At 44.5% G+C, this 27,355-nt stretch overlaps 1 protein-coding gene across 1 annotated transcript; it reads left to right on the forward strand.

Annotated features, from left to right (window-relative positions):
* The first annotated feature begins 258 nt into the window (after positions 1-258).
* On the forward strand, positions 259-26,943 carry DNAJC5 (DnaJ heat shock protein family (Hsp40) member C5). The gene is made up of 5 exons (XM_065414626.1): positions 259-306; positions 19,699-19,816; positions 22,411-22,624; positions 25,003-25,174; positions 26,215-26,943. The coding sequence occupies exons 2-5, from the start codon at positions 19,710-19,712 to the stop codon at positions 26,316-26,318; spliced, it is 597 nt and encodes a 198-aa protein (XP_065270698.1). The 5' UTR covers positions 259-306; positions 19,699-19,709; the 3' UTR covers positions 26,319-26,943.
* Positions 26,944-27,355: the final 412 nt, after the last annotated feature.

Here is a 27,355-nt window from a genome sequence, read left to right on the forward strand (position 1 = left end):
ATTATCCTATTTAAACGGTCAACGGGAAAATATTTGTTTTCAAAAGTGAAGTATAAAATCCTCTTTGGCATTTCACTTAAATCCATTGTCTCTAGTATACCACAAAGGGTAACTGTAACAAGGTGACGGGGATATTTTTTATTAAAGGTTTCAGGGATTTAAAAAACCCATAAGAACAGAACAGTATTGTAGCAGCATGCTAATACACAAATGGTTTGCTTGTGTTCTTCCCTTAGGAGGATTCAGTTTGATTTCTGTGGAAACGGGTATTAGACTCCTAAAATCTAGTTTGACCATTTATTAATGGTAAGTAATGCCTTTTTGATTTCTTGCAGAGTTTGCAAATCTCATTTAATTGGCAGATACTGCAGAAGGAACAGAAGGTTCAAATACAGTGGATAGAGAAATTTCCCAACATCTTGACGGGGGTGGAAGGAGAAACCAAAGTTTAGAACTCTTTCCAAACACCATAAATCATGCTACAGTCTGGTACATGTGGGTTTTTCCTTTAGAAAATATACATGTATTTAGTTCCCTAGAAAGATGCCAGACTGTGATAACTGCTCTTAATTAGCATGAAGCAGATGGACTGGATGTGGAGGCCAGTGGTGGTATTACACTTACAGTATAAATCAATATTTACTAATATGTGTGCTGATGGTTTGGGGGTTTATGCAGTAAAATATTTTATCGGTAAATATTGGTTGAAACAGAACACTTAGTTTAAAACTAACACTTTCAATTACATAATTTGCTGCACTGGAAAATTTGAGATTTCACTTTCTTTTTCATTTGGAAAGTTGACTTTTTAAATATGTGATTGACATTTAGATTTTACAAGGAAAGAGGCAATCAGCTGCCAGGATTCACTTGTGGGATGATAAATCCTCCCCAAAAATCTAGAGCATCACCAAATTATATTGCAAAAAGCACCCACTTGAAGTACTGTTTGTAATAGCTGGTAAAATCCCAGCCCCAGATCAGTTTCCATGCTCATCTGCTAAAGCAGCCTTGCAGGACAGTATATCTGGGATAGCTTCTTCATTTTCATGATGATCATTGTAAAGGATGGCAAGGAGATTTTTTTGTGAGGGCTGATAGTTTTACAAGCTGTGCTAAAGGTTCCCTTAGGATAGCACTTTTTTATTTTACTCTCTGTTATTGTGATGATTTTCTACTATTCGCATCAGATCGCTTATCATAGTAGCTGTTAATCTTGCCAATGGGATTTTTTTCTTTAAGTGGAGAAAAGATAAGAATTCTTGGACTCAGTTTTAAAACATGGATAGTTGATATTAATGCTGAGATCCTTGACATATAAAAGACTGAGGGTGCTTAATTTTCAATCCCTTCTCTGTTTTGAGTAGTTAAAACTCTCTCCTGGCCTTACTTACAAAATGAGTTTGCCCCTCTCCAGACAAGCCCAAGAAAGAAAGGCAAGAAATGTATTCGTGAACTCTCTCTAGCCTTGTCTTAAACTATGTCCTTTCTGCTAGCAGAGCTCAATAAATATTCTCCAGAATGGTTGTATTGCCATTTTTACAAGAACTAGCTAGGTTCCTCTTTCATGGCTCAACTGCAAATCCACCTGAGCAGCAGCCCGGTAGTAAAATGCTCCCTGCAGCATCTGTGTCTGAACTCTCCTACTCCAGAAACTGATGATCATTTACCGCACATGTAAATGACTTTTCTCTTATCCTCTGGTGCTTTGATTGCTGTCCAGATCCTCTTTCTTTACTCCTGGAGGCAATAAGTGGAGGTTCTTCACTATGAGAAGGGAAGCTGACGTATTTAGGTCCTTAGGGCTTCAGGGCTCCTCCCATTGCACACGTTCTGGATGAGACATTCGAGGAGATTACCGAGGCCGATTACCGCGATGTGATAAACCACATCAATGCACTATTCCGCATCTAGGCATGCATGCCTAACCCTCCTCTCCCAAAGAGCCCGCACCGAAAAAATTCCTTCCCGAAAAAACACCCGCTTACCGGGAACCTGCTCTTCTGTTTGTCCTCCACCAAGTACCGGCCGCTGCGACTGGCTACCTTCCTCCTGGCTCGAGAAGAGCTCCTGGCTGCATGGCTCCAGGGATTCCGGGGTATCTCCATCTGGCCCACCACCATCACTCCCGTTTTCCTCCTCCTCCCCCCCCACACCGGCTCTGAAGTGTCCATGGTGGTGCTCGGAGTGGAGGTGGGGTTAACCCCAAGTATCGCATCCAGCTCTTTGTAGAATCGGCAGGTCACGGGGGGAGCACCCGAGCGGCCGTTTGCGTCGCGGGCTTTGCCGTAGGCACTCCGCAGCTCCTTCACTTTAATCCTGCACTGCAGGGCGTCCCGGTCATGGCCCCTTTCCATCATGTCCTTTGATACCTTCCCGAAGGTATCGTAATTCCTACGGCTGGAGCGCAGCTGGGACTGTACAGCTTCCTCCCCCCAAACACTGATGAGGTCCAGCAACTCGCCATTGCTCCATGCTGTGGCTCGCTTGGCGCGTGGAAAGATTCGCTGATAGCACTCCACACCACGCCGGGCTGAGCAAACAGGAAGGGGATTTTTAAAATTCCCGGGGAATGTAAAGGGTGGGTCACATGGTTGGTTACCTGAGGTCAGGGCAGTAGAGTTTGAACTGATGACCAGAGTGGCTAGAACAGGCATTGTGGGATACTGCCGAATACTTCTGGAGGCCATTCACAGCGCATTGGGCGGCCACACTGGCGCCGCAGCGCTGCAGCGGCAGCGCAATACTTGCTGTTCCTCTCGGAGAGGTGGAGTACATGCAGCGCTGCAACCACGGAGATACAGCGCTGCAAATGCCTTGCCAGTGTGGACGGGGAGTGAGTTACAGCGCTGGGGGCGGCTTTACAGCGCTGTAACTCGCAAGTGTAGCCAAGGCCTAACTAGCTTGCAGGGGAAAAGCTGCTGTCTGACTCAGAGAAAGGAGATGTATCCAGTCTGCTGTTTTGATAGAGCTCTTCTTTATTCCTTTCCCCGCTTCTTCTCTCTATGAATCAGCTGCAGAGAGCATAGTTTTATAAAGGCTAGGATGAGAAGCTCTTTTAAAAAATAAAAAATTCTTCTAAATTCGTTGACTATTTCCCCCCCCGGAAGTGAGAGAGAGAGAGAGAAGTTACTAAAGTACTCCCTTTTTCCACCGTAGTTTTGGGGATCTGCACAAGTCACTTACCGAGTACCATGAAAAACCTAGTTAGGACAGAATATGAATTCCTCTAATAAAGCCTGTCAACAAGCAAGCAATGAGTTCTAGAGAGAAATGTTGTTGTTTCCAGCTTCATATACTGGATATGTTGTTTATCCACCCTCACCAAGGATATATTTGCCTCCAAGAGACTTGGTTTTCTCAAAGAACCTTCCAGGTTTTTTGTAATTAGATTCTGTTGAAGTTGGAAGCAATTGAGCTGGTTAGGTGGAAGTGCCTTTTATACCTTCGTTCCCTCTATTGATTATTCTGCTCTGGGACCATGCTAATTTAAATATGAAAAGAAATACAAAACTAATTTGAAGTGTGTAAAGTAATATTGGAGGCAACTTTGTGCTCTCCGGTTTGCAAATATTTCACTAATAAATATTTAATGCCTAAGTCTAGAAGCTAAAGGAAAAGCTACCGTTGTTAGAATGTGCATTCAAGTTAATGTCTAGTGACACATGGAGAAGGTTGTCCATTGAGTTAGCAATGAACTGATGCAGAGCTTCAAGGCTGGCTGTTTCTAGCCATGATCTGGCTCTTGTGAGTCCTATATTGTTAAATATATGTATTTTACAATGCTGTGTAACAATGAGAGAGGGAAAAGAAACTAACCCCCAAACCACTGAAAGGATGAGTTTCCAGCTGTCTGTCTGTCTCAGCTCTGAGGAGAGGATTTTTTATTCATATCCTAAGAATGGTCCTACTGCCAAGGGAACTGCGGCCAATGGGAGCTGCAGGGGCAGCACGTATCAACTATCAGTTTCTGCAAAAGCAAACAAGACATCTTAGCTTTATGGAATCCTAGGTAGTGTTAGAGAAGGTTTTTTTTATTGATTTTCAAAAAGAAACAATAAAAAATACAAAAAGGTAAATGACTTACAACCAGTATATATTTCTAAATTCTGCATGCTTCACGGGATTGGCAATAGATTTATGCAATTACAACACTTTACAACTTGTCAAAACTACAAAAACAATTATGAACCTGGAACCTTGATGCATATTCCAAGGGACTGTCCATCAGTCAGCAGCTTTGGAAAGAGAACTCTTAACTTTACTTCTGCTGTGTAACAGATTTTTTGTGGTAATAATATGGCCAGGTTTTAGCACAGCATTAAAAGAATTCATACTAAGGACCACTTACATTAGAAACATAGAATCACAGAACTGGAAAAGACTTCGAGAAGTCATATAATCCAGTTCCCTGCACTCATGGCAGGACTAAGTGTTGTTTAAAGTCCATCCCTGGCAGATGTTTGTCTAACTTGCTCTTAAAAATCACCAATGATGAGATTCCACATTCTCCCTAGGCAGTTTATTCCAGTGCTTCACTACCCTGACAGGAAATTTTTCCTAATGTCCAACTTAAATCGCCTTTGCTTAAGCCCATTGCTTCTTGTCGTACCCTCAAAGGTTAATGAGAACATTTTTTTCTCCCTCCTCCTTGTAACATCCTTTTATGTACTTGAAAACTGTTATCATGTCTTCCCCCCCACCCTCCCCCAGTCGTCTTTTCTCTAGACTAAACACAGTTTCTTCTTCGAGTGATTGTTCACGTCCATTACACATTAGGTGTGCGCGCGCCGCGTGCACGAACGTCGGAAACTTTTTCCCTGAGCGGCTCCCGTCGGGCCGGCAGGGTCCCCCCTCCCGCCAGAGCGGCGCCCCGCTCTAGCGTATATATATCCCTGCCGTCCCGACCCTCCCTCAGTTCCTTCTTACCGTCTGTGGCGACATTGGAACAACTCTATCTCTCATCTGAGAGTGTCCCTTAGCATAGTACTTAGTGTTATCTTACAGTTATCAGTTCTTTAGTAGCTAGAGTTAAGCTTAGCAGTTATCAGTTCTTTAGAAAGACTTAAAGTTCTTTGTGTCAGGTGTTTGGTCAACCCCGGCACTGGCCTTGGGCGTTGGGGCATGCCGCACGCCCAAGGCTTCAAGGCTTGTGCCACGTGCCGCAAGCCTATGCCATTAAGCGATCCACACAACTCGTGTCTCCGTTGCCTGGGGGAAGCACACCAAAAGGAGCGCTGCAAGATCTGTAAGCTTTCAAGCCCAGGACTAAGAAAGAGAGAGACTTTCGCCTTAAGCAGCTGCTCATGGAGACGGTGTTACAGCCCTCCACTTCGACGGCACCGTCAACCTCGGTGCGGAGTGCCCCGGCATCGGTCCGTGATCCGACGCCGGCGGGGCATCCTAAGCCCACGGCACTGAATCAGCGGGAACACCTCTGGCACCGGTTGTCTTCGCCAGCAAAATTGAAGGGCCAACCCAAGGCCCGAGGACGTTCCCCGCATAAGAGGGTAGCGCCCGCGAAGACCTCAAGTGCGCCTAAGGTCGTTGCGGCCCCAGCACAGATCCCGGTGACAGTGGCTCCGGCGCCGAAAGGCCCGTCGAGCCCCGGGATAGGCGTGTCGAGTGAGGAGGAAGGGCTGGAGGAGCTTTTGGAACAGCCCTCCACCCCGGACACATTTGAGGCAGCAAAGGACCTCATTGAATTGTCCGCTGAGGGCACTCTCCGCGCTAAGGACAATCCGCCGAGACTGCCATCCAGAGGCAAGCCGGCAATGGTGCGCCCATCACGGTCACCATCTCGGCACCGTTCATGGCGCTGTTCACGGCGCCGGTCCCGGTCGAGCTCCGCCTCGGTGGACTCCCGGCTTCCCTCCGCGCAGAGAGCCGCACAACCGTCGGGCCCCAATAAGCGCATGGCACCGACCCAGCAGCCCTGCTCGAGTAGGCACCGGGACGTGTCAGTTACGCGATCCCCGAGACCGACCACCCGCAGTCGTTCCCGGTCCCGGGGTCACCGGTACCGATCCAGGTCCAGGTTGGCAAGACGCTACTCCCGGTCCTGGTCACGGAGGCACTACTCTCCGACCCCTGACCGGCATCGTTCCACGGCACCGCCGTGGCCTTCCAGATCACCGTCCGTGGTTTCGGATGCAGACTCGGGCCGGTCCAACAGATATGTCCACAGGGCACAGGCCAGTAGGGAACACGAAGCCACTTGGCACCCACAGTGGGGCCAGCCAGGACAATGGCCATTCTGGACCCCTTGGGCCTACCACCAGCAAGGCCCCCCGTCCAGGACCTCTAGTTCTGGCCCCTCGGGACACCGGTCCCGCTCTCCGCAGTGGCGCCCACCCTCTCGCAAAGAGGCCGCGGTCTCCAGGCCGCCGGAGCGAGAAAGGGCTGACTCGGCACCGAGCCCGGCACCGTCTCAGACCCACGTCATAGAACGCACTCCAGAGGAGCGCCCAGCCGATGAGGAGTTGCAGGAGGAGGAAGACGCGCAAAAGGCCCTGACCTCTTCCTCCTCGCCAGATGAAGCCGTGGCGGGCACAACAGTGTCCGGCCCTCCCCCGATTGACCATCGGGCGCACCAGGAACTGCTCCGCTGAGTAGCCCTCAATCTGGGGTTGCAGGCGGAGGAGACGGTAGAGCAGGAGGACCCCATGGTCGACATTCTAAGCCCGGAGGGCCCCTCCAGGATCGCGCTCCCGCTCATAAAAACGGTCCAGTCCAACTACAAAACAGTATGGCAAACACCGGCCTCCAGTGCACCAACTGCGAAAGGCGTGGAGAGGAAATACTTCGCCCCATCTAAAGGGTTCGACTTCCTCTTCTCTCACCCAACACCCTGTTCGCTGGTCGTCTCTGCGGTCAACGAACGAGAGCGACATGGCCAGCAAGCCCCGGCCCCCAAGGCCAAGGAGGCAAAACGCTTGGACTTATTTGGGAGAAAGGTCTACTCGTCCGGGGGCCTCCAGTTGAGGATCGCTAACCAGCAAGCGATTCTGAACAGACACAACTTCAATTCTTGGGCATCAGTCTCCAAGTTTAAGGAATCCCTGCCTCAGGGCTCACAACCCGAGTTTGCGGCTATAGTAGATGAACGGAAGGCAGTAGCCAAAACCTCTCTACAGGCCTCCCTCGACTCCGCGGACGCAGCTGCTAGGACAATCGCGTCAGGAGTGGTAATGAGACGCTCGGCATGGCTACAGGCTTCCGGCCTTCCCCCAGAGGTGCAAAACACCCTCCAAGACCTTCCGTTCGAGGGGTCAGGCTTGTTTTCAGACCAGGCGGATGCCAGACTACATAGCCTCAAAGACTCTCGAGCTACCCTCAAGTCGTTGGGAATGCATACCCCAGTGACACAGAGGAAACCCTTTAAGCCCCAACCTCCGCAGAGGCAGTACCACCCTCGTCCTAGACAGGAACCGTACCGCAGAAGGGGCAGGGATAACAGGCGTAGGCGCAACAACACGCCTAACCAGGGCCAGAATCATGGCCAAGGCAAGCCGCAGCTGGGAAACAAGCAAGGGTTTTGAAGCTGCGATCGAGGACAGCGTACCAAACTCTATTCCGGATCCCCCTCTGTGTTTCAGGGACCGCCTGTCCCATTTTTACTGTGCTTGGTCACATATAACATCGGACCGCTGGGTCCGGCGCACGATGGAGGCGGGCTACACCCTTCAGTTCTCCTCGCCCCCTCCCTCCCACCCCCCATCCCTCTTCAGGGACCCCTCTCACGAGCAACTCCTCATGCAGGAGGCGCGGACCCTCCTCTCAGTAGGAGCAGTGGAAGAGGTTCCTCCGGACCTAAGGGGGAAAGGGTTCTACTCCAGATACTTCCTCATTCCCAAAGCAAAAGGGGGCCTCCGTCCCATTTTGGACCTACGCAGACTAAACAAATTTTTGGTCAAGGCACGTTTCCGTATGGTCTCCCTTGGCGCTATTATCCCATCCCTGGATCCAGGGGATTGATACGCTGCCCTCGATATGAAAGATGCGTACTTTCACATCACCATCCGCCCAGCCCACCGGCGGTTCCTGCGCTTCACCAACCAACACCATTTTCAATTTACGGTCTTGCCCTTCGGCCTGGCAACGGCCCCGCGAGTGTTCACAAAATGCATGTCCGTGGTGGCAGCTTTTCTTCGGAAAAGAAAGATGCGCGTATACCCGTACTTGGACGACTGGCTCCTTGCGGGCCGGTCGGAGGCCGAGGTCCGCTCCCACGTGACGTTGGCACTACAGGTGTTCCGCAAGCTCGATCTACTGATCAATGTGCCCAAGTCATCACTGATCCCCACGCAGAGACTGGACTTCATTGGGGCAGTCCTGGACTCGGTGGTGGCACGGGCAAGTTTTCCAGTATCGCGGTTCTTGGCCATTCAAAGGGTCGTAAGCTCCATCCAGCAATTCCCCACGACCACAGCCAGATGCTGCATGCAACTCTTGGGGCACATGGCAGCCTGCACACGTAGTCAGACATGCCCGCCTAAGACTCAGGCCATTACAGTTGTGGCTGGCCCAAACATATTGCCCCAACAGAGACCCCTTAGACCTGGTGGTGACAATCCCAGCTCGGGTGTCGAACTCCCTCCGCTGGTGGCTCGATCGGCAGCAGGTTTGCAAAGGGGTCCCTTTCGCCACCCCGCAACCCACTCTGACGTTAGTAACAGACGTGTCGGACCTGGGTTGGGGGGCGCACCTGGGGGACCTGCGGACCCAGGGCTTATGGTCCAGGGAAGAAAAGTTGCTTCACATCAACCTGAAGGAGTTAAGGGCGGTTCGCCTCACCTGCCAGACCTTTCACGCTACCATAGAAGGCCACAGCGTGTCAGTTCTGATGGACAACACTACCGCCATGTTCTACATAAACAAGCAGGGCAGGTCCCGATCCTCTCCCCTCTGTCACGAGGCGCTCCTCCTATGGGACTTCTGCATAGCCCATTCAGTCCACCTACTCGCAACATATCTCCCGGGGGCCCAAAACGGGTTAGCGGACTGCCTCAGCCGGTCCTCCACATGCACGAGTGGACGTTGAGACAGGACGTCCTGCATTTAATCTTCCAGAGGTGGGGGTTTCCCCAGGTGGATCTCTTTGCCACCAAGAGCAACAGCCAATGCCCTCAGTTTTGTTCATTCCAGAACCTCAGCCCGGGCTCGTTGGCAGATGCCTTTGCGATTCTGTGGGGCGGGAGCCTGAGGTATGCCTTCCCTCCATTCCCGCTCATCCACAGGGTCCTCCTCAAGACCTGCAGGGACAAGGCGACAGTCATCCTCATCGCCCCGGCATGGCCACGCCAGCACTGGTTCACGGCCCTGCTGGAACTGTCCGTGACCACCCCGATCGCCCTCCCCCTCCATCGCGACCTCATCACGCAAGACCGGGGTCGCCTACTCCACCCGAACCTACCGTCGCTATATCTCACGGCGTGGTATCTCTCTGGCTAAACGATACGGAGCACAGGTGCTCCCACCAGGTCCAGCAAATTCTCCTTGGTAGTAGGAAGCCCTCCACAAGAGCGACCTACTTTGCCAAATGGAAAAGGTTCTCCCACTGGTGTGAGCCTCATCACATACAGCCTCTGCAGGCCTCAGTCCCATCAATTCTGGACTACTTGCTGCACCTCAAGCATCAAGGGCTCGCCCCCGCCTCAATTAAAGTGCATCTGGCTGCCATATCGGCGTTCCACCCTGGGGAGTTGGGGGTTTCAGTGTTCTCCAACCCCGCAGTAGTCTGATTCCTCAAGGGGCTGGAGAGAGTGTTTCCCTACTCGCGCCCGCCGGTCCCTGCGTGGAATCTCAACCTGGTCCTGACTAAACTCATGGGGCTGCCCTTTGAACCCCTAGCCTCTTGCTCCCTCATGCACCTCTCATGGAAGGTAGCGTTTCTCATGGCCATCACATCGGCTAGGAGGGTATCGGAATTGAGAGCCCTCACTTCGGAACCTCCTTATACAGTTTTTTATAAAGATAAGGTGCAACTGAGGCCGCACCCTAAATTCCTTCCAAAGGTGGTCACGCATTTTCATATGGGACAGGACATTTGTTTACCGGTGTTCTTCCCTAAGCCCCATTCGGACCCAAGCCACCGCAGCCTGCATACCCTCGATGTCCGTAGGGCCTTGGCATTTTATGTAGAACGGACCAGGCCATTCCGCAAATCGACTCAACTGTTCGTTGCCATTGCGGAGCGAATGAGAGGCCAACCTATCTCGACGCAACGCTTGTCAGCATGGATTGTGCTTTGCATACGCACGTGCTATGAGCTCGCCAACGTACCAGCCCCGGAGATCAGGGCTCACTCAACTAGGGCCCAAGCGTCCTCGGCGGCTTTCTTGGCGCAGGTTCCACTCCAGGAAATCTGTAAAGCGGCCACCTGGTCGTCGGTGCATACGTTCACAGCCCATTACGCGATCCATCATCAGACCAGAGAGGACGCGGTGGTTGGCAGGGCTGTGCTTCAATCAATTATTCCTTGACTCCTACCCTCCTCCAATGGTAAGCTTGTGAGTCACCTAATGTGTAATGGACGTGAACAATCACTCGAAGAAGAAAAAACGGTTACTTACCTTCTGTAACTGTTGTTCTTCAAGATGTGTTATTCACGTCCATTACACTTCCCACCCTCCTTCCCCTCTGTCGGAGTCACCGGCAAGAAGGAACCGAGGGAGGGTCGGGCCAGCAGGGATATATATACGCTAGAGCGGGGTGCCGCTCTGGCGGGAGGGGGGACCCTGCCGGCCCGACGGGAGCCGCTGAGGGAAAAAGTTTCCGACGTTCGTGCATGCGGCGCGCGCACACCTAATGTGTAATGGATGTGAACAACACATCTCGAAGAACAACAGTTACAGAAGGTAAGTAACCGTTTTTTTTCAATCTTCCCTCATAGAAAATGTCTTGCTTACAACACTCCTGCTAATACATCTCAAAATTGTTCGCTTTTTTTGCAACAGTGTTATACTGCTGACTCTCCTTTCGCTTGTGATTCACTCTGACCCCTAGATCCCTTTGTGCAGTACTCCTTCCTAGGCAGTCGTTTCCCATTTTGTATGTATGCAGCTGATCTTTCTTAAGTGGAGTACTTTGCATTTGTCCTTATTGAATTTCATCCTATTTACTTCAGACCATTTCTCTAGTTTGTCCAGATCATTTTGAATTTTAATCCTATCCTCCAAAACACTTGCAACCCTGCCCAGCTTGGTATTGTCCGCAAACCATATCAGTGTACTCTCTATGCCATTCTCTAAATCATCAATGATTTAATCATTCTGCAGTAATCCAGTATTTGTCAAGGAAAGGTTTGATTTGCATTAGTATGGTGGTTGTTGAAGATGTTCATACATTCACAAATTTAATACATACATGCTGTCTGAATGTGATTCACTTTTGGTTGAGCAACTTACTCTCATGCATGCTATAGGAGAGACTCTGATACAGATAAAGTATTGCCAGGTTACTGGACTTCAAAGATTGTGATCAAAGGTACCAAGATTTGGTATGCAAAGGGTAAAACTCAGTTTGATAGTGCAAACTCCAAGTCTAGAGTTGGATATATTAAAGGTATTGAGATGGATTAACAGTGTTAATGAGATCGTGCCTTTTAGGATTTGACAGTTGTGTAAATGTGTAACTGGCCTTTTGATTTGTGTGTGAATTGTAAAAGTAGAACTATTCTAAGTGCAAACATTTACCTTGCAGCAATAGTAGAGCTGTTTCTGGTAGTCTGGATTCTAAACCAGAGGTACTAACTTTGTAAATTGCTTGGTTGGCACTTTAGGGAATTAATTCTAACAGCACTGATTTGTTAGTGCTTTAAATTTGAAAAATTTAAATACAATGAGAAACTTGATTTACTTAGTTTTCTCCTCAGTTCCCCAATCTGCTATATTGTGTGGGTCTTTTAGTGTGGGAATGGGTTTTAACAAAAAAGAACAGATGTTCTGATGGCCCTTTGCTTTAAAAAAGAATATTTGAGTCCCTGTAGGGATCCAACTAATTATCAGGGCATCAGTGAGGAATTGAAATGGCTGTTTAGATAAATTTATATCTGACATAATACACTTAAAAATATCTAATTAACATAAACACAAAGAATTTTTAATGAACAAACCCCCAACCAGAATGTGTTTAGCACAGCAAAAAATACATAGGCATACTTTTCAGTAGAGGTGACTAACACATGATGATATTCTTGATATCTGGTGTGCAGATGGTTAAAAGTGATGCTGTTTAATCCAGGGGATTACCTGTCTTCATAGCCTTCTAAGCGAAACCTCTTCAGGGAATCCTACCTGATTAGAATATGTAGCAGATGGCGGGTGAGTGTGTGGGGATGCCACACTTCTTAAAGATATAGAGCATCTCTTAAAATATTTGTAATCAGATTACTTGAAAGGGAAGATTCTGTAGAATAGACAATATTCTGATGCATTCAGTTTTACAGTGTATGGTAACCTACACTTGGGGTTTCACCTTGCCTGATTAGGGTCATAGTGTGTTTAAAAAAAAAAAAAAAAAAAAAAGTGCCACATGTATTCATCATCTTTAGATAGCCAGTAAAGGCAAAAACCTACTTGATAGACCATTCCTTCAAGAGCTAAATTAGTGTTTAAAATTTTAATAGGCCAAACCTTCCTAAGGCACTCAGATCTAAATCCTACAGATCTCTGGGGGAAAGTTTGTAAAAGAAGTGATGGGACAGTGAGAGGTGGTAAAGAAGTTTCACTTAAGATGAAACTGCCCACTGATGAGTACACCACAAAAGTAACTAGACATAAGGGGAACTTGTAGGAAAGGTGCAAGGAGAAGGTGTTCGTCCTCAGGTGAAAAGTACAGAAGAATCCCTTACAGTCAGTGGGGTACTGGTCAGTATGATTAGCTAGCTACCAGATTGGTAGATTCAGGACCAGCAGCCCCGACCTTGGCAGTAGGACCATTCTTAAGATATGTCTACACTGCAATTGGTGTGATTGCAGTTTGTGTAGGCATATCAGCGCTAGCTTTAACCTAGCGAATGTGGCTAAAAATAGCCGTGAAGATGCAGCAGCATGAGTGAGGAACGTGAGTACATACCTGGGGGGTCAGGTGGGCTTGTAGAGCCTGTGCCACGGCTCCATCGTCACTGCTGTTTTTAGCTTCACTAGCTAGATTAAAGCTGGCATGGGTATACCTAGATGAGCTGCAATTATATCTCTGGTTGCGGTGTGCTAGAGGGGGCAGGGTAGGCTACAGCCAGGTTGGCTAGTGCCTGCAGGTGGGGAGCAGCTGCACCAAAGCATGCCATAGAGCACACTCTTCCTGAAAGTTTCTCCTACCTTTCACTCAGCCTAAGATAATGCCCAAATAAACAAATCTGCTGTACTTTGTGCTCAAGCATTTAATAATTTTCCTCACACATTGAGACCTTTGATGGTTTACCACTATCCTTTTTCAGAAAATTACGGGTTCTTTCCTTCCCTGCACCCACATTTCACTCTTTTGTGTGTTTATCTCTTGCATCCCAGTTTCTTAAACAAAATATTTTAGGAATGGATGTGTTTTAGTCATTGAATATTGTCTGTCAAGGAAGCTAGAAATCAATACATTTTGTTAATTTCTTAAAGCTGCTAATTATTAGAGTAAAGGAAATTAAATATCAGGTTGCTGGTTTAGCAGAGAGGATCAACACACAGAAATTGCCCTGAAAATAGTTTAATGAGGTGTAGGGCAAGTTTGAAAGACCAAATGGACAAGAGTAGTTAACCCTTGACACTGACATAAGCAGGCAGGGCCTAAAACCCCAAATGGCTTGTGGTCATTGACTGACAGATTGGTTCGGGTTATATATGTGCTTTAATTATGCTTGTGAATGGCATTTGAATTCTTACTGGAAAGGTAGTTAGATAAGGAGGGGTGTAACTAATACTGGAATTGGATTAAATTTTCACATAAATCTTATCAGTTTGTAAATAACAATAAAAATGTATCATACTATCAACAAAATATGTAGCCTTGTTTATTTTGTATATTTTTCATCTTTCAGAAAACTATAAGGAATGCTTATTGTAGATAGCAAGATTCTTAATATGATCTGTGATTTTTCATAATCTTTCCCTTTTATTTTTCATAAAAATAGCATATGCAGATATCAAAGAGCAAAACTGTAACACATTTTTAACATCTAACTTTGTGTTTTCTCATGTGAAGCATTTGTCTGAATAACACTTAAAAGAATTTCAATGTTCTCTTCAATTAATTCAAAGGGACCGCCAAAAACGTACCCAGGAACTAATGAAGTAAATAACTTCTTAAAGCTTATTTCATATAAAACTTATTGGTGACTTTTACAACAAATTACATCTTGAAAACATTAAGTCTTTGATTCTGTTCTCAGGCTTCCTGTCGCAGTGATGTTGCGGGAGGTCTTTTCTTGAGAGGTCTCCTCAGTTGTGTAGAGAAATAGCCATTCTTATTCCAGTTTCTCTGGACCCAGCATCTGTAGCAGGGGACCAGCTATATTACCATAGTGAGAGAACCTAAAAGATATTTAAAGAATTAAGAGAGGGAGAATGGCATTTATATCTATTTTTGGCAGAGTCCATGCTGCAGTCAGATAGTGTTGAACCACCTGTCAAGAAATCAGGGCAAGTTCTTCTGTCCCTGCCAGTCGGTCAATTATTCCCATGCTTCAGCATACCTAGGATTACTATATTTAAACATTTAAAAAAAGAGGACACTCCACGGGGCCGGGGCCCTGCCCCTGCCCCGCCCCCGCCTTCACCCCAACTCCGCCCCTTCCCTGGCCCTGCCCCTGCCCCGCCCCCACCCTCACCCCAACTCCGCCCCTTCCCCAAAGTCCCTGCCACCTCCCCTGAGCGCCCTGCATTCCCCCTCCTCCCTCCCAGCCACGCGAAACAGCTGCCCGAGCGCTACCGGCTGCACGGTTTGCCGGGCAGCCCTCCAGATCCTGCGCCCCTGGCCGGCTGCTTCCCCAGCGCAGCCGGAGCCCGGGAGGGGAAGCGCCCGGTCAGGGGCGCAGGGTCTGGAGGTCTGGGGGCTGCCCGGCAAACCGTGAAGCCGGTAGCGCTCGGGCAGCTCGGCTCTTCAGCTGCACAGAGCTGAGGTGTCTGGGGGGAGCTGCAGGAGGATTCCCCCGCGGCGGTGGCGGCGGCGGCGGCTGCTGCTCCTCATATCTTGATGGTCTGTATGCAGAGAAAGAAATTTGCAGAATTCTTGTGCTTTTGTTTTAATTCTGCTGTCTCACGTGTTTTTTCTTTCTGTTGGATGCTTCAGCTGAGAGACACAATGCCCTGGAGTGGAATGGAACATGATTTGAGGGTACTAAGAGATTCTCTGCTGTGGTGGCAGGCTTGATGATTTTGCCTATGGGATGGAAATCCATCCAGTCCTTTCTGTGGAATTGACCATGAAAACCAAGTGATGAAAGCTGCAACCTCTCAGAGTATTTGTTTTATATTGTCTTCTATGAGCTGAAATTACTCATTTCACTGTAGAAGGTAAAGGGTTTAACTGGAAGAGTGTGTGAGGCTTTAAATACCCATTTCAAAGGCCTATTTAATCTGGGGTGGGTTAGTTGTAATGACATAATCCAAAAATAACAGTCTTCTCTCTACACTCATCCTTGCTCCAGGGCTGCAGCTAAAGGATGGCAAATGCTAATCTCCTAATGTTAAGGCCATGATGTATTTGTCAACGGTTTGCCACAGCTTAGAATTCCATTGGGGTTTTTCATATTTGTATGTGGACTGAGAGGTTAATTCAGGTTCAAATATTTTGATTCAGCTAGAACAAGGGTAGGCAACCTATGGCACGTGTGTCAAAGGTGGCACGAGAGCTGATTTTCAGTGGCACTCTCACTGCCCGGGTCCTGGCCACCGGTCCGGGGGGGCTCTGCATTTTAATTTAGTTTTAAATGAAGCTTCATTTTAAAAACCTTATTTACTTTACATACAACAATAGTTGAGTTAGATATTATAGACTTATAGAAAGAGACCTTCAAAAAAAAATTAAAATGTCTGACTGGCACGCGAAACCTTAAATTAGAGTGAATAAATGAAGACTCGGCACAGCACTTCTGAAAGGTTGCCGACTCCTGAACTAGAAAATCTATATTACATGGTTTGGCCCTTTAATGTAAACCCTTAAAGGGGAGACTGCTTCCTACCTAATGGTCTGGCAGACGCTTCTTTCTCTCCTCCCCACTCCTTTCCAAAATCCTTCAAAGGAAATAGTTTAAAAAAAAAAAAGCCACCCACCCCCAACCGCAACTATATAATGGCCTGCTAATGTACATGAAGCATGAGGGGGTGTGAAGTGGGGGGAACCTCAGTTGGACTAATTTATATTTCTTTACTTAAACGAGTCATCTGATGGCTAGTGGTATCCTTTGGTTGCCAAGAGATTAGTCAATTGGAGCTGCAGCACCCCTGTTTATCTCATTTCTGTATTCCTATCAGCCTCTGATCACCTGAATTCTCCCATGCAACTGTCCCAGCCTGAGGTTGCGTTAGCAATACCACTTGAGGAAGGGCAGTCCCTTTCCCAGTGAGTAGCTCCAATGCCGTTACTAAAAATTTATGAAGCACATGAAATAAGTGAATGTTAATTTTTTTCCAAGGAAGGTAAGAGATGGGACTACTGTAATACTTGCACTAAATATGCAAATGCTAGTTTTAATAAAATGAAAGAAGATATTTACTGTTTATCCATTGCAGGTTTATAGAAGTGTGACATGCAGTGTAAGTGCTAGCAAACAACTCTTTCTCTATTTTCTTAAGTGGATTGGCTGAGCAGATTGGATAGGACCAGAGGAGTGGCGTCTTCACCCGGAGGTCTTTGACTCAATAATCAGAGCCCTATGTCACCGATCACTCAGCCTCTTTGCTTCCATATTCAACATGAAGATTTCCCATTTCTTCTCTAGGTGAAGGGACTGCTGACCCCGTAGCCACATATATGCTTTCTTGTCCATGGCCAGAAGGATTGCTGTATACCTTTTCCTTGCTTGCAGTACTCCTCTAGGCAATTCAAAGAATAAAGGAAAGGGCAGAGTAATTCTAGTGGCCCCTATTTGGTCAATAAGGCCCTCCCTGGTTTTCAGATGTAATTGAGATGGCATCTTACTATCCGCTACTTCTCCCAAACAGGAAGGATCTTCTGTTGCAGGCAGCTAAAACAAGGATAGTCAGAGGATCTCAGATGAGCATTTTAGCTTCTAGGAAAGGATTGACAAATAGGACATATTTGAGGACTTGGTGTAGATTTAGGACTTGGTGTGAAGACTTCATGTAGAACTGGCCAAGAAAAAGGCAAATAATGTATTGGAATTTCTGCGGAGAGGTCTTGCATTGGGCTTAAACCTCAAACAAAAATTTCAATAGCTGTAATTTCCAGTATTTTACAGACAGATGCAAGATGATCTCCCACCGGGACATTGGAAGGCTTTTTGGAGCAGCCTCCTTGGCATCTAAATTTAGTGTTAAATACCCTAAATAAACCACTTGAACCTCTGTCACAAATATCTGTTTCCACAAAAAATGTTTTTTCCAGTTGCCACTGCTTCAGCAAGAAGAGTTTCAGAACTAGAAGCTTTATCAGCTGAACCACATCACTGCACTTTCCAGCAGGACAAAGTTGTTTTAAGAACTAAGGCAGTTTTCATTCCTACAGTAAATTTGGTATTCCATAGGCACAGGTCCTTTCATCTTTCTGTCAGCATCCAAGTCATCCTATCAAAAACTGTGGCATACACTGGTTGTTAGGAGACCACTGCAGATCTAAATTGAATGCACTAGCAGTTTCAGAATACCACTGTTGCTTTTTGTTTTATACTGTTCATCAGTGAATTGATTCCTTGGCTGCTTTCTTACATCTCCAGTGACCAAAATGGTGCATTGCAGAATCTTACAAGGCCGGAAGCCTTCCTGCTCCCACAAACGTCCATGCTTATTCTCTGAGTAATGGCTGCTTCCTGGGCTGAAAGGTCATATGCATCCTACAAAGAGGGAAAGCAGTCGCTTGTTTGTCAGTACCCCTCTTTACAAAGTTTTTATAAGTTGGATGTGCAAGCCTCGTGTGGCTTTTGATCAAATGGTTCTGCGTGCCATGATACCGCAGTGACCAGACAGGAGTCTTAAATTAATGGAGATATCCTATCTCCTAGAACTGGAAGGGACCTTGAAAGGTCATCGAGTCCAGCCCCCTGCCTTCACTAGCAGGACCAAATACTGATTTTGCCCCAGATCCCTAAGTGGCCTCCTCAAGGATCGAACTCACAACCCTAGGTTTAGCAGGCCAATGCTCAAACCACTGAGCTATCCCTCCCCCCAGTTGTGTATACTTAATTATACTATACCATCCTTGGCTACTTGCTGATATTGGACATACCACCTCTATGGGATCTGCAGACCTCCCTTGTACAGAAGAATAGGAAAATGTATTTTAATGTACTGAAAGTTTCTTTTGTTCTAGTGGGAAGCTCTGCAGACCTGTCTTGCCCGCAACAAGCATTTTTCATTTCCAGGAGACTAATTTCTTTTTGTTCTTGACATTTTCACTTGCCATGCGTTAGGCCAGAATTAATACCTGCTCTGCTGCAAGAAATCTTAATATTAAGTTTCTGGTGTTTCAATAAGCTGCTAATCCTTTGAGAATTTAATACATGAGCAACAGCTGTAAAAGCATCTTGAACTGATGGAATTTGCAAGGGGATAGCCATTCCCATCTTGTCCTGATGGATCTGATTCTGCAATAGAAAACCACTGTAAATGGTCTGTGGTGATCTTAGTGGAGAGGCCAAGGATTTAGTGAGCAGGGAAGAGATTGAACTACTCTCAGCCGTGTGTGTGTGTGTGTGTGTGTGAGAGAGATCAGGGTGAGGATTGACATACATTGTTGGAATGATGTGGTGAAGCTTACATTGCACCGTGCATGCTGTGGGTAACCAGAGGAATTCCTCTGTTCAGGGCTGTCAATCTGACACCTTTCCTGAGTCTTTAAAGTTCATTTAACCAAGACAAGTAATTTATTATTTGTATTATCAGCACCTAGGAGCCCTCGTCATGGACCAGGACTCCATTATGCTAGGCACTGTACAAACACAGAACAAAAAGATGGTCTCAGCACACAAGCAGCCTAATAGTTGTCAAGTTTTTTGTAGGCATTGTGGAAAAGGAGAGTTTTGGAGGAGGATAATGAGGTAGTTTTATGAATATTTAATATATGCACATCAGCTGTTTACCTCAACTCATTTCATGGTTCTGTAGCATCTGACTTGTTCCATTTCATTACCTGGATTATAAATGAATGTGTTTAAGTAGAGTCTGAGTATATGTTCTATCATCATGTTTATGTTGAGCCCCAGCTTCCATTTTTTCCCAGTTCCAGAAATGTGTAGTGGTTTTGATTTGCCTAGATTTATCCTGATAGTTTTAGTTATTTTCACTGACCGTGCAAAGCTGCAAGATCTGTGAAAGCAAGGTAAATAGCTTTGTTTGGAACTTTTAGCATCTCTTCAAAGCCCACTTATATTTTTTTAAAGAAAAGATTAAAGTTCATATAAAAACTCTAGTGCAGTTGGCGGTTGATCATTTAACGAACTCAGAGGTCTGGACTTTGTTTGGTTATAAGCATCTTTGTTTTAGATGGGATTTTCAATAGCTCTGTCCTAATGCATGGGAGGTTTCTTCCACTCAGGTTAGTTCAACATGGCAGACCAGAGGCAACGTTCGCTGTCTACCTCCGGAGAATCATTGTACCATGTTCTAGGACTGGACAAGAATGCCACTTCTGATGATATAAAAAAGTCATACAGGTAAAGGTTCAAAAGTCTGGTCCCTGACACTTCACAGAGCATGTTTGCTAACCTTTTCAGATAGTCAGAATGTCATGTTCAGTGTGTTATGTAGTCTGTGCTTATATTTATCAATACTCCTTAGAAGAAAACATCTGGTTTCATCTTATGTCAACTGGGGTGAGACTATATAGAGTACTTCACATGAGCTGTTAGCAAATTTTGAAAATTCAGATATTGGAATTAAACTGCTTGTTTTTTTCATAATTGAATTCTTGCAGATCATTTCTTTCAGTATTTAACTTAATCATGTTAACAAATGTGTAGGCAAGTGTATTAAGAGTTAAACTCTTTGCCTAGAAGTTATGCAATTTCTTGCCAGCTCAACAAGAAGCATAATTGTGTCCAATCATGTCTAATTCCCTGAGCAAAGGAACATGCACTGAAGATACAAATGATGTACGTTAACTTTTGTATCAGCAATGTGTTTTAGTATCTGTAAAAATCAGTTTGCATTTTTTCACATTAAACTTGAAATACTGATTTTTTTTTTAAAAGCCAGGTTTGACTTTTAACCTTAAACAAACAAACCTGGAACTGCTTTGCATTATCCAATTTTTTAATCTTATTTTTTTTGGGGGTGGAGGGGCGTCACAGTACTGTTCTTGTGTTTAATTGCTACTCATAAATATTGTGCTACAGTTCAGTATGGTTATAGTTAACAAATGGCAGTGGCTTGAACATTACACTAGGGGTCAGTAGTAATCTTTGCTTGTGGATGCTCTTGAAAGAAAATAGTTTTCACTTTAATTTTGCCCTTTTGAAAAAAAGACAAAAATAAAAGAAGTTACCTTTATAGTACTAATAATATTTACATGAAAGTAAAGATGACCCACAAGTATCCAAAGATTAGATAAAATGCTCTCAAAATTAATTGAAATTTGACACAGTAAAAGCTATTAGCCTGACACATGAAACAAGTTTTACCTTATTGGGAAAATGACAAACTGTTTTTCTTTAGAGTGATCACCTGGTTAGTTTCTGTAAGGAAAATGAAGCTGCTTGTGTAGTTTGTTTTACAGACTTTCTATGACCACATGCTTCCTGTGCTGTTCATGTTTATAAATTTGAGACTTATTCCCTCATTTCATTTCTCTAGAAAAGCAAATCGCTTTCCCAGTCCCACTACACAATAATGGTTTCACATGAATGATAGTGATGTAATCTGTATTAAACTACAGAACACTGTGTAGTGGAGCCATCATCTCCGAACTCCTTCACCATCCCATGGACTTGTTATAGAATTTATATATAGGAAATGGGAAACATTAGTTTATTTAACATAAAGATGCAGGAGTAAGTCTGTTTTATAGATGGTTTGGAATCTGTGATATAGCACAGTACATATAAAATCTCTCTTCACTGAGACTATGGAATTACTGGTGAAACCGGGAAATAGCCCTTTAAGTAATATTTCCATTTCTAGGGTCAAAGTTTCTAGTGCATGCTCATCTTAGATCTGCACATGCATGTCAAGATTTGTGTACACACATGTTCCAACCCTCATTTTTCAGGTGCCCATCAAGGTATTGCCACACCTAAGTCTAGCACATGCAAAAGTGTATATAGCCTTTCCAATGAGTATTTCTGAAAATATGGCAACTAATTTAAGGCCCCATATGGCAAATTTCTATAGCAGGTTAAACAACCATTTCCCCCCACCACAAAAAAGGGCCAAGTATAGTTCGTTGGCATTACCCAGATTTTGTACCACAGAATTACAATGGCTCAAATAAAGTATGGAAGATTGGTTTCTCTTTTCATATCTATTAATAGGGTATTTTACCAGTTTTTCTTCAGAGATTCTTTTTATTCTCTTCCGAGTGTCTGAACTTTCAAATTTAAACAGCATTCAAAGATCAAAAGAACCTTTTCGTTCCTGAATTCAGTGACCTCAACAGGCTATATAAACTTTCAGATCCATTGTAGCCACGTTGCTGAAAACTTAATGGAGTCTATAATGATTTTCTGATATCTGGTAACTGTGAAAGTTAATTCCTCCACAAGCACATCTTGAATTGAACAATAGGCTGTTTAAGCACAATGATTTGAGCACTGATCCCAAATAATTGTCAGTTCTATTTTTAGTTTACTAGACGTTGCAGGTTAGATGTGGCAGCATTCTCAGATGTGGCCTTCAGAACCCTGTCATAGATTTGTTGTGCTTTCTATACTGTTATGTATGTCCCCCTTCAGTTGGAGCATTGCTACTCAGAACTTCACGGTACAAATTGCTGGATCAGATGAGCAGAAAAGAAAGCTTCCTCTGTTTTTGTACTGAAGTCTCAATCTGAAACTCGCCCTGTGAGCCCTGCTAGGCTAGTGGGATAGACCATATAGAAAGATTACGCTTTTGTTACCGTCTAAAGGAGACTCAATGGGGCAATGGAAAGATAGATGTGAAGTAAATCGTAATTCTGTAAATACTCTTGCCTGAGACTGGAGAGCCTGTCAGCTTTGATGGGAGGAAAGATGGACAGGTCAGTCTACCCATTGTAGTAGGATGAATTACAAAAAAAACAAGCAGCTGAGAATTTTTTTCTCCCACCCCACAGGAAACTTGCATTGAAATATCATCCTGATAAGAACCCAGATAATCCAGAGGCTGCAGATAAATTTAAAGAGATCAACAATGCACATGCAATATTGACTGATGCCACAAAACGAAACATCTATGATAAGTATGGCTCCTTGGGCCTGTATGTAGCAGAGCAGTTTGGAGAGGAGAATGTGAACACATACTTCGTCCTATCCAGCTGGTGGGCAAAGGTAAGTGAAATAAAGATTTCTTTGCACTTATTCTGAACAGATGCTTAGCCATTCAATAGGTGCTGTACTACTGTTGGTAATTGGATATTCATGGTATTTTATTTCATTTATTTGATATTTCTGGCACCTATCCAGAACTCTAGACAGATCCCAACATTTAAAACACCATTAGAAAATCTGTCTTCATACAATACTTTGATCCATCAAATTTCCAGTTACAAATTCCCAGTTAATAGACTCTTCCACAAAAAACTGCACACCATAGCTAGTCATTTAATAGAATCACACCTCAGTCACCCTCCAGTTTCCTTTGCCTCTGAACCCTCAACCTCCCTAAACGATTAAGAGAAAAGATAAGATTAGCAGTGTGCCCAGGAAGATTAACAAATCTGAGCTCTCGTAGACTAATGAGGGAAGCAAATTCAAAAGCTGAGGACCCCCTCATGGAGAATGCCTTCCCATTTGTGTTGAGGTCTCTAGCTTAGGCATCTGCATTGATTTTAACTGTGACAACATGGCCAAGGAAAGAGAGGTGGTCCTTTAAGCAACCAGTTTCTGAAACATTTTAAGGCTTAATAGATTAAAACAGGCACTTAGATAACTTCCCAGAAATGTATTGTTCATCAGTATCTCTCTGTGTATTGATGGTGTGCACTTCCTGAGTGCTGCTCAACTGCTAGGCAACAACATTCTGCACTATCTTGTCCTTCCACAGGTTCTCAGGGTGCTACTTCAGGTAGGGCCTATCACAGTAATCTGTCAAGTGACACAGGCACAAAGAACAGTAGCCCGTTCTGCATTGTAGTGAGAGGCAGATGGAAACGATGTTTGGTTGTGGGTTGGTTTGTTTTTAGCAACAGCTGCTACTAGATTTTACAAAAACATCCCTGGACCTAATAAATTCCAAGATTGCAAAGGTGAGCCACAAATCAGAAACACACTCCCTTATACAGGCAAGCTCCCTAAGTATTCCCATCTTTTCCCTCAACACCCACCATTGCTTCAGCCAGTTTGCCCTAATCACTATTCAATTTAATAGATAATGGATTATTTATTTATTCTGCTGCACCCAGCCAGTTCTGAAATGATGGAAACAACAGAGCTGAATATTATTGTAGTCAGTAACACTGTGGCTCATGTGTTCTCCTGAACTCTCTTAATAATCTCATATGCACATTGAACAGGCGATGTAATAAATGTTATGTCGAGAGTTTCTGGCAATAAACATGGCCAGTTCCCAAGAATCATTGTGTTTTACTTGATTCATGTTTATATTGCTGCACTCATATGCATGCAAACCCTGATATACAATTGTGAGATCTTTACCACTCAGGAATGTAGAGTGTTTAAAAGAAAATATGAGATGTGAGTTATGTATAATCTATAAATCATTCTCTTTTTTTTTTTTTGTTTTTTTTTTTTTTTTGGATGGAGGAGGAGGATGTTTGTCATATGCAAATATATCCTGATTAATTACATTTCTTAGGAGCTACTCACTTCTTAGTAGGAAATCTGAACTCTTCTAGCTCACTGTGCTTTAGGACAGTGACATTACTTACCATTCTGCATGGTGGATTAAGATTGTTTTCCAGTCTTGATGATACAGGCATTGGGTATGTGTTCCTGCGTAGTTGCCAACACCTTCATCTCCTGACTCCTTTGGGGTGAGAAAATAGTTGTATCACTGCTGGATCAGTGACTGTATAATTGGCTGAAATAAAAGAATCCTCCAGGGTAGCAATGCCAAAAGAGTTGCATTTTAGCATCATTGGGTCCCACTATGAACACCACAGGCACCTGGTGAGGGGCAAGAGAAGACGAACTCCTATTAGTATTTTGTGAGTGGTTCTTAGCCTTATCTGCACATTAGGATGCAGCTGAAACAGTAGCTCAGTATAACCCAATTTCAGGGATTTCTTTGTTCAGGATGCAGTATTCTGCTGTAAATAACGTGAGATTCTTACCTTTAAGTAGTGTTGCTTTGTCCCTTTGTATCCTGACCCTAGGCCCTCTTTGGGGAGTAGGTGGAGAGGAGAAGATTCCTTTCATTAGCTTTGCCTCTAGAGTGCTTTTCCTCAGGTTACTCTTCCTGTATATCCAGTCCTTCTCAGCAGCCCAATGTTCACACTAGACTAGAATGTTAATGACTATTTTCTTAATTAGGAAATAAGATTGCATATTCATATTTGTTTGATTCTGTTCCAGTGATGAGCCTTATGTCTAAAGCAGCTGGATCTCTGTTTAAATAATTAACCTATTTAAACTGACCTCTTCTGCTGTAGTGAGAGCTCTCGGTTAGGTAACAGGAGCTATCCACTTTGTTAGAAGCTGCAGCTTATGTGTTGTGTACATTCTTTCTCTTCCTCTCTTTTCTGTAGGCCCTGTTTGTGTTCTGTGGGCTCATCACAGGCTGCTACTGCTGTTGCTGTCTGTGTTGCTGCTGTAACTGTTGCTGTGGAAAGTGTAAACCTAAACCTCCTGAAGGCAGCGAGCAGGAATACTATGTCTCTCCAGAGGACTTGGAGGCACAGTTACAGTCGGACGAAAGGGGTAAGTTTCATTAACAGCAGGTGAGGAGTAGGTCATTGGAGATGGGGTAGCTGAAGTAATAATCCAGCCAGATTCTTGTGCTTACGTATAGTGGCCCTTTACACCGAAAGCACATTAAATTAAATGTCAGAGCAGCGTTGCAAATCGCCTCAGGCATGTGGGAAGAAGGATGCTTCCCCAGATAAGCATGTCCAGTATGATCAATCAATCAATCACAGAATCTGAGCTTTCATTTTAAAATTGTTTATATCAGTGCAAACCTTGCGTTCTGTTCTTGGTTTTTTTTACTGATGCCTCGTTGCTGGACCGTGTGCCGCTCTCTTCTCAAATTATGGGCAAAGTAAGCAAATGAAGGAGCAGCTTTAACATCCCCTGTTGAATCCCTGAGGCTCCCAGCTCCTCTAGACTCCAACTACCATGGAGCTATGGGGAGGATGATGTACTTCACTCCACCTTTTCTGCTGCTTTGCAGCCTCCTCCCCTCGCTGGCCTTGGACGCTTCTCCTACCCAATTCCCACAGATGTCACCTCTAGGCCCAGAGACGGGAACAGAAAGTACCTGGTTGCTTATCTTCCAGGGATGGGCCAAAGATCCTAGCAGCTGTTAACAAGTGAAAATATTCTCTTTCAGTCTTTAGCTGATCAATTCATGGAGCTATGTAAACTTATTTCTTTGAGGCAAGAAAATGATTTTGAGTTGAAAGGAAACAGCCTGAGTTGGGTATTATGATTTAGCTCACTTAGTCTGGAATTAATGCCTTTAAGAGGGAAAGCAGTAATGGCTGCTCTGTGCATGTATGGCTCTTGATAGATAAATTAAAACATCATTCCTTCAAATAAAGTACCTAGCATGCAGGTGTTCTCATTTGATTTGAACGCCAACTGAAAAATAACGAATTAAGATAGTGCTTCAGAAGAGAGGGTGTGGAAGTGTACTGTTGATACGGTCACTGAGAAGTGTGATTGGCTGCTGCTTGCCAAAAATCCATGGAAACTATTTTCCCCAATGCAATAAAACCATTGCTTTCACTTCTTTTCAGAGGCCACAGACACACCTATTGTGATACAACCAGCATCAGCCTCAGAGACGACCCAGCTCACAACCGACTCTCACCCCAGCTACCACACTGATGGATTTAACTAATGATTTAGAATGGATAAATAAATACATGGCCAACTCAACACTAGAATCATGAACATTAGAAATAGCGAATGGGGAGGGGGAAAAGTTTTGCCACAGTAAGGAGGCAGTCTCCAACCTGCCGAGAATATTTTGTAATCCCTTCAGCCTTTTGTCACCTTCAGTGTCGTATCTTGATGATACATGAAGTGCTGTAGCATGCGGTATTTAAAGCAGTTTAGCTATGGTCTTATTTGTTTGTTTTTCCCTTTTTATAGCATGTATGGAGTTATGTTAAATGTCTGTTTGTGTTATGTATTGAGGAGTTTTCACAATAAGAGTATAATGGAGACATTCTGCATTTTAAGCAGTGATACCAGCCTAAAACAAGATCTTTTTTAAAGTGAGTGAAATCAGTCACACACAAGCTGCTCTGCTTCCATACAGTTGTACTGTGAAGTCCTTAGAGTTCATCATTTTTATGTGAGTGCAACAAAGATCTTAAGATCTTTGTTTTTAGGCCTTCCTGTGTCTCCCTGCACCTCTATCTAAGCAAGTTTACAATGCAAAGAACCAAAAAATGCCAACATTGTAGGGCAGGAATTCTTTAATGCTGGTTTTCAGCCTAAATAAAACTACCCTGGACATGCTTCCCTCATTTATGTTTTTTACTCTTCAGACATTAAATTGATGGACAGCTCCTTATGCATAATGGGAATTCTTTGATAGTATAGGCCCAAAATGTAGATTGTGACAAAAATCAAATGTGAATAGAATTATTTTTAGGGACTTCTTTATTTCAAGCAGAAACTGTTTGTTTGAGTTTAAGCATTCCCTTGCAGTGTTTATAACCAACTATTGCAGCCTCTTATTAGTGCATGAGAATCTTAACGTGAAACTGATTAGTCTGTTTTCATTATCCAAGTGAAGGAAATGCAGAAAGTAAACAAATAGCATCAGTGGTGCAAAGCAAATTAGATTTTTAAAATTCTCTTTTAATAATCTAAAATGCTATTAGTAAGACCGTTAGAACACTTATTTTTTAAAAATGCTTTTAACCT

The sequence above is a fragment of the Emys orbicularis genome, chromosome 12, assembly GCF_028017835.1.
Source record: "Emys orbicularis isolate rEmyOrb1 chromosome 12, rEmyOrb1.hap1, whole genome shotgun sequence".
NCBI classification, from domain to species: domain Eukaryota; kingdom Metazoa; phylum Chordata; order Testudines; family Emydidae; genus Emys; species Emys orbicularis.